Source organism: Sabethes cyaneus, chromosome 1, assembly GCF_943734655.1.
Source record: "Sabethes cyaneus chromosome 1, idSabCyanKW18_F2, whole genome shotgun sequence".
Taxonomy (NCBI): Eukaryota; Metazoa; Arthropoda; class Insecta; order Diptera; family Culicidae; genus Sabethes; species Sabethes cyaneus.
In genome coordinates, this window is record NC_071353.1 from 141989530 (window position 1) to 142005862 (window position 16333).

At 41.9% G+C, this 16333-nt stretch overlaps 1 protein-coding gene across 1 annotated transcript; it reads left to right on the forward strand.

Moving 5' to 3' along the window:
- Positions 1-3076: 3076 nt before the first annotated feature.
- LOC128743692 (protein mesh) lies at positions 3077-15919 on the forward strand. Its single transcript, XM_053840323.1, has 10 exons — positions 3077-3413; positions 11538-12145; positions 12207-12344; positions 12400-12989; positions 13047-13223; positions 13282-14308; positions 14375-14504; positions 14561-14849; positions 14913-15100; positions 15177-15919. Exons 1-10 carry the CDS (start codon positions 3077-3079, stop codon positions 15917-15919), a joined length of 4227 nt encoding a protein of 1408 aa, XP_053696298.1.
- Positions 15920-16333: the final 414 nt, after the last annotated feature.

A 16333-nucleotide genomic window follows, 5' to 3' on the forward strand; every position in this document is an offset into this window, starting at 1 on the left:
AACTTATCGCCTTCTTTTTTGTTTCATTTCCGCCTAATTTTCGCATCTTTCAAGCATAAAGGCATCCCTTTTTCTCATTTTTTCTTACTTTTTGCCTCCTTCTTACCTTTTGACCTTCGTTTTGCACCCTATTTTCGGTTTGCATTTTCCCACTTCATTTTTACCTAGTGTTTCCTTACCCATTTGCTTCCTTTTAGCCCCCTTTTTACCTTATTTGTGTCCCTTGTTTACTTTATTCTCACCTCATTTTTACATAATTTTTATCAAGGAGAAACCGAAAATGGCTAGCGTTATTGTGTTAGTGCGACAAATACTGTACTATACATCTCATGTTTTCGTTAAAAACCTAACAGTTTATTTGAATGTTGCATAAGTATTGGTAATACATGTCAAATAGGGGAGCTTGCAAACATAAACACAGCTGATCCGCAGCCAACCACACTGACTACGAATATCCCGAAATATAGTTTGTTTTCTTTATGAAGACATTCCGATGCATTTGGGGTTGCCAGCAGCAACTGAATAATGCATAGGTTCAATAGGATGGTTAATTAATTCGTTTGCATTGAAGGTCAGTTTTTGATTCCTGGACAGCGGGTTCCCCTTAAATGCCTTCATTTTTGCCACATTTTCGCTTCGTTTTTTCTCGCTTTTTGCCCCATTTTTCCAATTTTTTGTCTTTTTCTGCCTATTATTTGCCTCATTTTGCCTTTTTTTCCTCTCAATTCTACCTCATTGTTGATTCCACTTTACCTCTATTTGCCTCCTGTTTACTAGCTTTTCTCCACATTTTCACCTAATGTTTGCCTCCTTCCCGCTCTATTTATGCATAAATTTTGACCTCATTTTTTCCTTTTTTCTTAAGTTTTGCCTCCTTTTTACATTTAACCTTCATGTTGCACCCTGTTTTCGTTTTGCATCTTTCCAACTTCATTTTTATTTACTTAGTTTTTGCCTGGAACGTTCCTTCTCGTTTCATGTTTACCTTCATTTTATCTGTTGGCCTTCGTTTCACCTCATTTTTGCCTCGTTTACGCTTGCTTTTTGCCTCATGTTGACATGATTTTTGCCTTTTTCTACCTCTTTGTGCTTTTCATAGCTCATTCTTGCCTCCATTCAACCTTTATAAGCCACCCTTTTGATTCCATTTGCCTTCCTACTGCCACATTTTTATCTTCGGGCAATTTTACTTTTTCCCTCCTTATCTTGCTTTTTTTCCGCCCTCCATAGTTTTTCACTTCCTTTATTGCCTCCTTTTTACTTCTTTTTGTGAGGGGTAAACCCCTCTTTTATCTCCTCCATTCTGCCTCCTTTTTGCTTCTTTTGCGCCTAATTTTCACCTAATCTTCAACTCCTTTCAGCTTCCTTTACGTATAATTTTTAACTCATTATTGCCTCCAAGTTCTGTTGCACCTTGTCATTTTTACCTCCGTTTTAGCACCATTTAGCCTCCTTTCGAGTTTTTCTGCCTCATTTTACCTCTAATTCTATCTTATTGTTGCTTCTTTTTTATTTTGAATACAATCACATTAACAGCTTAGGTCATTCGTGACTTCTACGGAGTTGGGGTTTGAACCCTGTTCCTCGGCATGAGTGACGAGAATGCTAATCTCTATTGATCAAGATTGACCCCTGTTGTTACTTCTTTGCTTCCTTTCTTTCTCATTTGTATTATTTTATTTTTGCCTCCATTTTGCTTCCTCCTTTTGAACTTGTGGATTTAAGGTTGAAGTAATTCAAAAGAATTACTAAGGTCTTAGACCAATGATTTTCTATTCTCATGATAGAAAATAAATTTTAACAAAAATGACAGCTTCCCAGAAGTGTGTGTATGTGAAAAACTGCTAACGGAAAATTAAAATCTTAAACCTCTGGACGATTTTCTAGTTGCCGTTTTATGAAATTCGTTGCAATAGCAATGTGCAATGGAGCGCGGTATTGTCTAAAATTTGAACAAAAAACAAATCCATCTACATCTACATCCTCCACTACACTTTTGTTAGTTCAACTGGTATCCAGCAAAATTCTTATGACGGTGAAAAAATCAGCGATAACAGCGTCCACATTAACACAAACACAATTTCTTCGACAAATCGCGTTATCTAATTCTTCAATCATCAATTATTTTTTAGTTTGCATATTGATTTGTAAGCTCTCTATAGATTACATTAAAATCAATTACATTAAAATCAATAAAAAAAAGTTTTAAGCCTGAATATAAATTTTACATTAAAATAAAACTTTTTTTTTTCTCAACTTTTAATACAAAAGAATGTTTGACTTAGTGGAATACGAAGATTGAGTTCGAAAATAGACACTGATGAAGCCTGAAAGTCGTAGGCGAATTACGTATCTGTTGTGAATAAAATTAATAGTAAAACTCAATCGTGAAAGTTTTCTTTAATTAAAAAAATATTTTTTTATGATTTCATTTTTATTATTTATTATCTTGATTGCTTATAAATGTATTGAATAAATATCGGAAATCACTGGAGCACTGTAATAAACGGAACAACTGAATTTCACATTGATTGAAATGCAATGATACATTCATCCTATATTCTCGGAACAAAGCTCTAAATATGACTCACTATCAAATCGTAATTAGTAGACCACTATCATCATCCAAATCCCAGACAAGGTTCGTGTATGGTTCAGAAACCGAACCCGTAATCGAACAGGAACGCAGCAAACGCAAAACTAACACTTTCGCGCTGTCGTTACCTACGTATCCGCAGGATACTCGACTCGCGCACACCTTACCATCCAAGAGATTCACCTGTTCGGAAAAAAACAACGAACCACTATCAACGACGCTTATCTTATCAGTACGACGACGCAAATCGGGGTTCGAATCGAATCGGCGAACCGCGAGGAACTCAACCGGCCGATATCCGAACGGAACGGTTCAGTCTACGTTCAGACAACGCCCCGACCGGACCGAAAAAAACGGAACGGAATCCCGCTCGAACCCCGGAATGATAGTGATAAGATAAGCAGGTGTGACTAAATTTTTTTTATTAATTAGTGACAAACGGTGATATAAAGTGAATTTTTCTGGCAATTGTGAGAAAAAATGCGTTGGAAGTTCTGGCTGCTACTGCTGGCAGCAGTAGCTGTGCTGGACAGGACGGTTCCAGTGAAAGCGGAAGATGAAACCATCGAAGACGATAGTGAGAAGGTTGAACTGTCTGCGGAAAATGTAGAGCATGACACGGAATCTGTGGCGGAACCGCAAGCAGTTGACGAGGAAGTTACAGAAAGTGAGGACGAAGATGAAGATACAAAAGTGAATGAAGATGCCGTCGAGGTGGATCCGCAAAGTTCCGGCAAAGCTAGGCAGGGAAAGTATTACAACTACGACGATTTCCTGTCCAACCTGGATACGTATGATTCAAGCTACGATTGGACTGGTAAGTTTTCTTGTTTTTCGATTACACAGTAGAACTTTATTTCGAGGTAACCAGTTATGATTCGCAAGTTAGGTACCAGCGGTTCTCAGAATGTGATCCACGTGTTATCTTATCGAATGTATGTACGAGCAGGTACCTACCGAGATACGGTTCCACTATGCCCTGAATATTCACCTGTCGCAATCGAGACGGTGGTTGGTTGGTCGGTTGGTTGGTTTATTTCACATATATTGATTAGATTAGGTGTTGGCGGGCTAGCTATGCTTTATTTGTATGGTGATATCATACCGAATAAGCGTTGATATGTTTCCCTTGAGTACTCAAGTGTTTGGCAATGTTTGAGGAGTGATAACGTCCGATGATGGTGAAAACGAGGAAAATAAGCATTCAATGACAGCCCAATAGAAATGGCTGCAGTAAACGAGTCATCATTTACATTGTTGCGTAATTATTTGACCCTTGCAATGTCGAATTTGACATTGATCCAATATAAATTCTATGTCATTTTGTGTTTGAATATCATTTCAGTTCCATTTTGTCTCTCTGGAACACGATTTTTTTTCGGTATTTTCCATTGACCGGAATCAAATAGCTAAAGCGTTCATCTTGCAATTTGTGAATGCCAGATTAAGTTTCCCAGACACAACACAAAATCCAATCCACAACATGAAAGATCCTCCTTCCAAATTGCGAGTAGAAAAGTATTCTGGATCCTTCCTTCTGCAGAAGTCGAAGGCCGATAGGCCGAGATCTATCGGAACCAACTAAATTCAACTAAGTTTTTCATCAGAAATGATAATCTACAGTGAAAGTCACAAAAAATTTATCGTGTTTTGCATGGCGGTTAGAAGCTTTGTCCATTTTAGATTGAATAATATTGGGGCTGGTCCGTAAAATCTTACGAGCTGTCTCGTTACAAACTGTGTAGTCTTAATCTTTGATAGTGAGATGATGGAATATGAAGCGACTTTAACAACCGATCGTTTAACCCTGGATGAAAACTTTGATTTTCACTCTAGTGTGATCGTAGCACATACTTCTGGATCCTCCAAATAGTTTCTTACCAATTAACCCGATCTACTGAACCATCGTCCGAATTTTCCATTGCTTTTTCTTTCTCACTTAAAACACTGCTTTCCGGTATTTTTGAGTTGCATATGAAAAAAAAATTCAAAACCCAACTTATACGAAAAATAACGTGGCAAAATGCTCCGTGCGGTTATAGCACATGGACAGCTCCGATTTATTGAAAGCACGTGTTTTTGACAGATGTAACGAACAAACGTAGCCCTTAAAAAACATATGTCAGAACTACACTCTCAAAACACCGAGACGCCCTTCTACGTGAAAAATCATGTAAACTGATATGGACTTCGTGAATGTTTAATCCGGTGAAATTTACTAAAGGGTTTTCCACATCAAATTGCACCACCGAAGAAACGCTGTAGAAAATTACCTAATTGACCGATCGTATTCAAACTTTCAGACAATAAAATATAACCTATTAGTAAGCTTTTGGCATATCTATTTTATTCAACTTCAATACTATAAGCGTATACTCGCACCTTACGCTTAACTCCATTCTAAAAGTTTTGTACAACATCTGACTGGAGCTGTACACTGCTGTCTGTACGAAAACTCACTTTTTCTTCATCTCTTTCTCAGATTTGACATCCTTGGGATGCTTTTGTAATGCCTGCTTCATAATAGCCTAGTATTTTTCGATGGGACTTAGTTCCGGAGTAACCCCGTTGGCTTCGTACTACTTTGACTGGTGGCACGAAGCTAGATCCGGCCAGAAGATCGTAGGGTCATCGTATTGCTTCGACAGAGGATGCAGACGCTACTGCAGACACTCCTTGAGGTAGATCTGTCCATTTACAGTCCCCGTAGTCACGAACGAAGCACTCCGTTTGCCACATGAGCAGATCGCTTGCCAAATCATGTATTTCTTGGCAAATTTTAAAACCTTCTGTATCCTTACTTCCACCGGAATATTAAACTTGTGCTGGGCGATGAAGTACAGTAGCCCCGGAAGTCCGCCTTGACGTATGTCTCATCATCTATGATGAAAGAGTTTAGGATTTTCCAGGCATTTGCGCAAAATAAATTCGCGATGTTGCTTTTTGGATGACGCCATTTTTTTCAATTTTCGAAAAACTGACTGCGATAAAAATACAGTGCTAACAATACATTCTAAACTAGTTCTACCCAAATTTTCAAGACAAAATACCCAATGGGTAATTTTCTACAGTGTTTCTTCCGTGGTGCAATTTGATGTGGGACACCCTTTAGGATCGCACGTATACGAATTCGTATGAATGCGAGCTAAAGACTATGCTCGCAAAAAAATGCAACAAAATTAATTTTAAGTTGGATATTTTTGAAACTCTCGGGGAATATTAGCTATGTTTTTGCAAAGTTAGTTTATCTAACCTACTGTCCTAGGTTAAATGCCCGCACCGTCGACTTAACACTACCCATCAAATACTGAGCAACACATTCGACATCTTTCTTACACACATTCATCCACTCTTTTTTTCAAATCTTGGACGATTTTGAAGACTTTCCATGTTTTCCGGAGCTTGACCTGCATAATCGCCCAGAATTGTTCTATTAAGGCACAAAAACAAAATCGTTGTTGGTTTCGTACCACACCATCACCGGTTTCGCGTAATGGCACGATGTCAGATCCGACCAAAACAGAGTGTCACCTTCGTGGGACCGGAGAAAGGCCAGCAGGCGCTTCTGAAAATATTCTTATTTATATATTTGGCCGTAGATGGTGCTGGTCGTTATGTACGACTTGCTGAATTTGCCGCACCCGCAGATCGTCTGCCACACCAAGTACTTCTTAGTAAATTTGTCACCCTTCTTCTTCCGGTACTACTACTACTCCGGAACATCCACGCGGGATTTGCCGACGAAAAACTCCAGGTCGAGGATCTGATTGGCGTCCGATTTAATGTGTGTCTCGTCGTCCATTACAATGCATTTCGACTGCACCAACCACTCACCGTACAGCTTTCTGGCGCGGGATTTGACCACCGTATTATGTTTATCGGTTCGGTTTGGTACCATCTTCCTCACCTTGAAGACATGAAGTCCGGCCCGCTTCATAGTCTGCTGGACGAACCAGACGTAAAAATTCACCATCTTGGCTACGTCCTGAATCGAAAGGTTCGGAATGTGCTTGAAGTAATCCCTCACCTTCCTTGCCTTTACGAGGTCGGTCGTCTTCGCTTTTCTTCCGGAGCCAGCTCGTCGCTCCTTGAATGAATTTATCACATGGTGTGCGGTCGATTTCCAACAGTTTCGCGATCCTCAGGTCTGGATTTTCCACGACCGCGCCCATAATTTTTTGTCGTAGCCCTTCTTGCTTGGAAGCTATCTCGACAAATTGTTGATAAATTTAGTCCAAAACTTTGGTTTCGTTTTTCATGTCCAACGCTATACCCAAATATTTTTTCAAATAGTTTCAGGGAATGCCGTCGTGGTGGGGCATTCGCCCATAACTTCCGTTTCAAGAGGAATTTCGGAAATCTAATTACGTCGCTGCAAAGGTCCAAGAAGAAGGTACAGTTCTGGAAAACTCGAACTGATTGCTTGAAAAATAAGGCATTTTCGTGAAGACAAAAAATGTTGTCAAAGTCGGGCCATGTTGTACTGGTTGGGCCACCGCTGAAAATCCAAGAAATGCGTATTGAAATTCTATATGAAGATATGAAATGAATGGAGATATGAAATAAATAAGTACAAATTCTCTATTTTCATTACATTTTTACGAAATTTTGGCGATCTTGTAAAATCAATATAACTACGATCACCATTTCCGAAGTGTACCGCTACAACAAAAACCACAACAATCCAACAATGTAATCCTCGATTTATAATCCTCTACCCAAGCAAAGGGATCCACTAAAAAAAGAGAAACGGTACACCTATTTAATGAGCGTTGCTTCAATAACCCTCCCTTACCTAATTTTCCGCTCTTTCCCCTTCACGACTCACTGTATTTGGGTACTATAAACACCTTTGTTTCATTACTTTCTTCTACTTCGTCGATTGTAAAAACTAACGTTATAAAAATTAATTGTTGTTGTTGTTGTTGAGTTTATTATAGTGTGGTTTAACCGACGGGTCATTCACCACTCATAAGATTTCAAGTGTACAAGTGTAATAAAAATTAATTAAATACCTAAAGATTAAAGGCAAAAGATCAAGACAAAAACACGAGATTGATCTATTTTAATTTAAACATTCTAATTATAAATATTTTGAACGAAATACATTAATGATGCAATGCACTAAAAGATGTCTTTAGAAGAAGCTTCTGAATTCAACCAACATCGTACTTCCCTGATAAGAATGTTTACTGACCAGTTCTGACTGAAGTTTTTGGAGCGGCTTAGTACAATACGAAACCTGGAAATTAAATAAAAAGAAAACTTATCCAATTTAATTCTACTACACTAGAATCTCGTTTTACGTCCGTTCATTTTACGTGATTTCGTTTTACGTCACTTTTTTTACGTCCAAATTTTGAATTAACGTCCTCTCGTTTTACGTCCAAAATTTGAATTAACGTCCACTTTTTTTACGTCCAAAACTTGAATTAACGTCCTCTCGTTTTACGTCCGAAATTTGAATTAACGTCTTCGGGAAGTTACTTAAATAACTGCCACCTTCAAGATGGTATGGAAAATAGCGCAGAATTGACTCACTACGTGGCGCTAGCGTATATGTACATTCTTATACAAGCTTTATCTTGCGCTGCTGGCTATCCAGAAAGTTACAGTCTTCGGGAAGGTTACTTAAATAACTGCCGCCTTCAAGATGGTATGGAAAATTCAAGGTGGTATGGAACCGGCTGCACTAGTGTATGTTTTTTTGTATTTGCCATAACTCATGATCTTGGTTGTACAAGAAGATCCTTTCTTCGGAAAGGTAGTTTAAGTTACCGAACCGTCCATTCATTTTACGTGATTTCATTTTATGTCCGAAATTTGAATTAACGTCCTATCGATTACGTCCAAAATTTGAATTAACGTGCAAGGATTTTTGGGGCCGGGGGAGTTTCTTAGGATGATTGTTTATTTTTTATCCCTCACTTTCCCGCTTGGTCAACCGTCCATAAAAATTCTACAAAATTTACACCCGTATTTTTCCATTTGGCACTTAGGGAACCCCGTTTTGAGAAAGAGTGGTCCCAAAATATCCCAACTTTTGCCAAGCTTTCCTTCTTTAATAATTTATCACTTTTGAACCACTGAATTGATTTTTATTATTTTGGTACCAAATATGGAGTTAAAGCTCAAGGTTTTCATTGACTGCTCAAACATTTAAAATAGTTTGACGTAGGACTACGTCTTTGCTTACTATACTGGGACTGGGTAGCACTTTGTGAAAACGAAAATAGAAGTGTAACGTTTGAATGAAAGATTTCAAATGCGAATAAAACTACTAAACTACTGAACGAAACTGAACGATTTATATGTCGTTTATATTGTCGTAAAATGACCAGCAATTTTATGGATGGGTGAAAGAGCAATTTTAAGGAGGGCGTAAGAGGGAGGGCTGCTACACAAATTTCCTCAAAACTCGAGAACTTATCAAGCAAATGGAACCAAATTTGGCTTGTGGGTGTTTTTGGAGACTTGAATTTATTTTACGATGCTTTGAGACCCCTCACCCCTGTGGTACGAGGATAAGGACTCTCATACAAATAAAACAGAAATTTTTCCGAAATTTCCCGAAGACCGTAACTTTCTAGATAGTAAGCAGCGCAAGATGCAGCTTGTATAAGAATGCTACATATACGCTAGCGCCACGTAGTGAGTCAATTCTGCGCTATTTTCCATGCCATCTTGAAGGTGGCAGTCATTTGAGTAACCTTCCTGAAGATCGCAACTTTCTAAATAGTCAGCAGCGCAAGATAAAGCTTGTATAAGAATGCTATATATATACGCTAGCGCCACGTAGTGAGTCAATTCTGCGCTATTTTCCATACCATCTTGAATGTGGCAGTCATTTGAGTAACCTTCCCGAAGATCGCAACTTTCTAAATAGTCAGCAGCGCAAGATACAGCTTGTATAAGAATGCTGCATATACGCTAGCGCCACGTAGTGAGTCAATTCTGCGCTATTTTCCATACCATCTTGAAGGCGGCAGTCATTTGAGTAACCTTCCCGAAGACTGCAACTTTCTAAATAGTCAGCAGCGCAAGATAAAGCTTGTATAAGAATGCTATATATACGCTAGCGCCACGTAGTGAGTCAATTCTGCGCTATTTTCCATACCATTTTGAAGGCGGCAATTATTTAAGTAACCTTCCCGAAGACCGTAACTTTCTAGATAGTCAGCAGAGCAAGGTACAGCTTGTATAAGAATGCTACATATACGCTAGCGCCACGTAGTGAGTCAATTCTGCGCTATTTTCCAAGCCATCTTGAAGGTGGCAGTCATTTGAGTAACCTTTCCGAAGACCGCAACTTTCTAAATAGTCAGCAGGGCAAGATACAGCTTGTATAAGAATGCTACATATACGCTAGCGCCACGTAATGAGCGAATTCTGCATTATTTTCCATACCATCTTGAAGGTGTCAGTCATTTGAGTAAACTTCCCGAAGACCGCAACTTTCTAGATAGTCAGCAGCGCAAGATATGGCCTGCATAAGAGTACTACATATACACTAGCGCCACGTAGTGAGACAATTCTATAATCCATACAATCCGACGAAAAGCCCTTGATCTGCTAAACAACTTTGTCGAAGACACCAACGTTCTATACGGTCAGGATCACGAGTTATTCCATGTTGGAACCAATTATGTCAATTCGTCCACTTTTTTTACGTCCAAAACTTGAATTAACGTCCTCTCGTTTTACGTCCAAAATTTGAATTAACGTCCTCTCGTTTTGCGTCCGAAATTTGAATTAACGTCCACTTTTTTTACGACCGATTTGATTTACGTCCCCCCAGTAGTGGACGTAAAACGAGATTTGAGTGTATGTATATTTTATTCTTGACAGATACGTCCAATGCTGGAACGTGCAACGTGCAGCTTGTTTAACTTGTTGAAAGCGACCAAAGTGAAACTCCGAAGAAGGAGGTATAAATGACAAGGACTGTTCTTCTGAGACCCTTCAGCATTTGTGAAAAGACTGCTTTCTTTTAATTTAAACTAAAATTTGAAAATTAGAGAAAGAATCACAATCGCTACTATGAATATATTACCGATTAAAAACAAAGTTGATCTAAATAGAGCAAAAACACTAGAATTTGTTTCGAAATGAAGTTTAAAATACAATCCTTCTGCATGCCTTCTGAATACTGAAAAAATGCTTGGCATCTCTGGGTACAGATAGCTTGCCAAATCTGATATTCTTTAGTGATCGTCGACAATTTCATATGCTTGAAAGTGTCCGTCACATTTCCGGTTCGGATTGCCATAAGAAACACCTTCACAGGAAACTACTTGAAGTTTTCGATTCTGAGCTTAATTTGGGGTCTTTTTCTTTTTTGGCCTTTTCCGACCTTTCTAAGGGGCTTAGAGCGATTCTGAGCTTAATTTGGTTTCATTTTCTTTTCCGGCCAAATGTCAAAACCAAAATAGAGACACCATTCTACATGCATAAATCAAGTTTAAGTCAACCAAATCTTGACAATGTTGATTTTCACTTTCGGATCAACGAAAGTTGCCTTTTCGCGAAACAGCTCCGCAATGCGCCACTCTCGTCAAGATAGGAAAACGTGCAACAGCCAGATGAGAATGAGAAAGTATTGTTACAATAGTTCTTCTGGTCGAAGGTTGAAAGTCTTTATGATTCTTAGAATACTAATTTACTTTCCAATCAAGTTAAACAGCAAACATAGATACATAGATATTAAAACGCGCATTGAATGTATTTCTGACTAAACAGTAACCAAACAATGCTACCATTCCGCATCCATGTATCATTAAGCCTACTTATCAGATTGCAAGCAGCACACTTGACGCTTGTGGATGACTCACAACCTCACATCAAAGCAGTTATCTCGCAATATGATTACATTCTGAGAACCCTACGATGGCTCACCGACAGTAGAGCTAATTCCAACCGACTAATTTCTCCACTCCACTAGATCCAATGAACCGCGTCCAGCCGAAGGATCCGCCCAACTTCCAAAATGATGGCACTGCGTACAGCATAACTTCCGCCCGTCTGGCGGAGATTCGGCGCCAGTTTTTCTACCCCTTCTACGACCGTGGTGGACCGGAAAACATTGGCGATCTGCAGCGGGATATCCACGCCTCGATGCCACAGGTGCACAAGAACTTCAACTTCCAGCTTCCGTTCTACGGGTTCCGGTTCAACTATACCCGCGTGTCGATGAACGGGTTTCTCGAATTTTCCGATCCACCGGAGCACTACACCTACCCGCTGACGTTCCCGATCAAGGACTGGCCCCGCCGCAACGATCCATCCTTTATCGGGATCTTCTTTTCCAAGTGCCGAATCGGTCGAATCTACGATACGGACGTTGATCAGCGTGCTCCCGGGGTGTACTTCCGAATGGAGCGTGACTTGCAGACGCGAACCGATCGGCCGGGAGTTGAAATGCGCGAGCGAACCATGTGGGACATCCGGGAGGGAGTCGTCGGATCGGATACCTTCATTCCGAAACACGTCATCATTACGACCTGGAAAAATATGAGCTTCGCCGGTGGAATCGATAATTCGTTGTTTAGGGTAAGTTCTCTTGACGGGATGGATTTTTATGAAAGGTTTAATCGGTGCGGTATCATTTCAGACAAACAGTTTTCAAATGATTCTGGCTACAGATGAAGTGTACACTTATGCGATCTTCAACTACGCGATCATCAATTGGTCCTCGCACACTGAAGCCGGTGGTGATACGACTGGAGGAGAAGGTGGTGTTCCGGCTTTCGTAAGTTATAACTCTACTGGATTGTACGTGGAAATTAACTTTAATGTTTTCGTAGATCGGATTCAACGCAGGTAACGGTACACAGGCGTACGAGTACAAGCCCTACAGTCAAGCTTCGGTACTGCGTGATTTGACTGGACGCGGTTGGGCTAACGGATTCCCTGGAAGACACATCTTCCGTCTTGATGAACGTATTATGCTTGGTACTTGCAACAAGGATATAGACGCCGCTCACCTGCCGCTGGTGTTTGCTCCGGAATCAGGCAATATGCTGGGTGGAACAGTGGTTAACATTACCGGACCGTGCTTCATGCCCAACGATCGCGTAGCCTGTCGGTTCGATACCGAAGAAGTCATCGGAACGGTAGTGGATACAAACCGCGCCATTTGCGTACAACCTTTCCTGAAGGCACAGGGGTACATTCGGTTGGAAATTTCCGTCGGTACGGAGCGATTCAAGTGGAGAGGTCGCTACTTCGTGGAAACCCCTGCCACGGCAACGGATCGTATCTTTTTCGAATCCGATGACGTGCATCGACGCAATCCGTCGGAAATTAGAATCACCTGGAATCGGTATAATCTTACGACTAACCTTAACGCGAACGTGCAGATCTCACTGTGGGGATATCGTGAGGCCACGATTCGGTAAATTCATAATATCTAATAAGCCCGGCACAATTAAAAGCTTGAATTTTATTTCAGACCGGAGTTGGAATACATCGACATGATTGAAGCCCAGCTAACAAACACGGGATCATACACGATTGCTCCTGCAAACTTCAGGCTTCGTGATAATCCACGTACCGTGGACATGCAGTTCGGATTCATTCAAATCAACTTGACTAACCCCGAGCAATTCAACGGATTGGCAATTTCACCGTAAGTGGATTGACAACTTCACCAAAAATAAATTTTAATGACACACAACCCATTGCAGAGTTCTATGGTCAAAGCCAATCCCTCTAGGGTGGTACTTTGGACCACAGTGGGAGCGAATCCACGGTAGAAACTGGCCGCGGGCGCTTTGCGACAACTGGCTGATGACCGATCGCTTCCTGCGTAACTTCGCCCACGAACTACCGATCTGCCCGTGCATGATGGAACATGCAATCTACGACAAAGGTCGTTACCTACCGGACCCGGACTGCGATCGAGATACAAATCCAACCTGTTTGCATCATCGCGGCGCGATCCACTGTATGAGATCCGGTCAACCATCGGCCCAGGGCTCGGAACAGCAGTGCTGCTACGATCGTAACGGTTATCTAATGCTTTCCTACGATCAGATGTGGGGATCACGACCGCGTCGTAATCACAACATTGGACAGATGCCATGGAATGAAGCCAACAAGGTACCTACGCTGTCCACTTGGTTCCACGACGTCCGACCGTACTACTCGTGCTGTATGTGGCAAGATGAACAGGCCGTCGGATGTGAAACGTTCCGCTTCGAAAGGCGTCCTTCGCAAGATTGCATTGCCTACCAGTCACCGGCCGTCGGTGCCGTATTCGGTGATCCACACGTTGTGACGTTCGATGGGTTGCAGTACACGTTCAACGGAATGGGCGAGTTCGTGCTTCTGCGTGGCAACAATGGTCAAGAGCGCATTGACGTTCAGGGTCGCTTCGAGCAGGTTCCACGTAATATTCACGGACCAGTTATGGCAACACACCTGACGTCGATCGCTGCTCGAGGTAACACTTCTACGATTATCGAGGTACGGCTACGGCCGCAGTACGCCCAGTGGAGATATCGGCTGGATGTTTTCGCCGATCAGCGCAGAATCTACTTCGACAGGCAGAGCTTGAAGTTCCAGCATTTCCACGGAGTGACCGTTTATACTCCGACTTATATTTTGAATCAGTCCGAAGTGGTTATCATGTTTTCCTCAGGAGTAGGCGTTGAAGTGGTCGAAAACAATGGCTTCATGACGGCTAGGGTTTATACGCCTTGGAGTTTCATAGTAGGCTTCGCCTTTTTTGTCCGCCCAACAATAGGATGTGTTTAGTAAATCATTGTTTACTTTCAGAATAAAACGCGTGGACTTTTCGGTAATTGGAGCTGGAATATGGCCGATGATTTGGTTCGACCAGACGGAACCGTCATAGCGCCCAACTTGAACCACTTTGGAGACATACACAATAACTTTGCTATGCACTGTGGGTACATTCTAACCTTAAAACAAGCAAACATGATGATTCCATGCCTTTTACAGGGATGTTGTCCGATCGGGAACAGGAAGGTGTCGGGCAGGCACTCTTTACTCGAGAGTTTGGACGGACATCTAGTTACTTTGCAAACGCTACCTTCCTACCGGAGTTCCGAAGAGAACCGAGAGAATTCCTGCCGCCTAATCGAACGCATGATATAGAACGAGCGGAGGAACTTTGCGGTGAAAGCTACCAGTGTCGGTACGACTTCGGCATGACGCTGAACCGTGAAATGGCTCACTTCACCAAAAACTATCACGCCAGTGCCATCAACATACAGACGCTAAACAATGAGTAAGTTAACCCCGCCTAATATACGCTTGACCGTTCAGTTTCTTAGTGCACAATTTCCGTCAGGCGGATCATATCTTGCGGCATCCTGGAGACACCCCGCTTTGGTCGGAAGTCCAACTTTATGTTCACACCGGGTGCTCGGGTGTCATTCGAGTGCAACGAAGGATTCTTCCTGATAGGCGACGCACGACGTGTCTGTCGAGAGAACGGTCAATGGGACGTCCCCGAGTATGGCTACACCGAATGTCTACGTAAGTACCGCTCAGAGCATACAGGCTTTCGTGCGATAGGGAACATATCTAACCGGAGATTTCTTTGCCCATCTAGGCAAGGTATTCTATGCCCGTCGTACCGCCTGGATCACAACGGGCATTGTCCTAGCTGTAATGCTACCGTTGATTATGTGTATTGTTTGTGGAGTCTATTGCTTCCGTAAGCGCAAGTTGAAAGAAGATCCGGACTGGCGAATGCCACTCCCGTCGCGGTCGGGTTCGCGCGCGACGCTGCGCAACCTGAACGGAGACGGCAGTGAATATGATGACAACACGATCAAAAAGGTTCGCAGGTACGATGCTACCTACAAGACGCACGAACCGTTGGCCGGCAAGCCCGACATACAGTTCGAACCGAAGAAGATGGACCTGGATGAAGAAGACATTACGTCCTCGGAAGGAGGTGAATATAGAGATAAAGTTACGAATGATTTCCTATATAAGAACATGGCTGATCAAAAACAACTAGGTCGACGAAGATTTACTGCCGGAACAGAGAACGGACCCGGCGCCGGGCCGTCGATGTTCAGCGACGATGAAGAAAACACTTATCCAGCACCGCCGGCCGAGTCTCCAACGCGAGCCTACGGAGCCTACAGTCCGACCTTCAGCGGAATAGATCGCAACAGTAGCTTCGCCACAGAGGAACCGTCCCCGGTCAACCAAAGACGACCCGGTGAATTCCCGACAACAACACAGCCCAATAGTACTTTCTACGGTGGAGAACCCAGCAACCAGCCGCTGGTTCAAAACGTAGGACTTCCGGCTCGATTGGACAGCCGGTCGACTGAAGTGTAACTTTTCAAAATCCTTGACAAAACAACAAACACATTAAAACATAACCTCAGAGAGCGCAAGCAGTCAGGTATTCTTCGACATCACTGATTCCGTCATTTTATTTTCGTTTCTACAATTAGTTTCATACACGGCTCAAGTAGATAACATGCATTTTTTTCCTCTAGTGATAAGACCAAACCAAGTGTATTTTATGATAAGCGTAAATGGTGAAATCAATAAAACTAACTCAATGTCCTAACCAATGTCTGCTAGCTACTAACACACTCCCACCTTTTATAACTTTTCTGAAGGTTTCATTTTCAGCGCAGACAATGCCCGTTGAACACAGCAAACAACTTAGGGTTTATTTTCTGTAACATAAAAATTCAACCAATTTTTTCAACAGGTGAAGAAGAGTACACCGCTCGGAAGGCG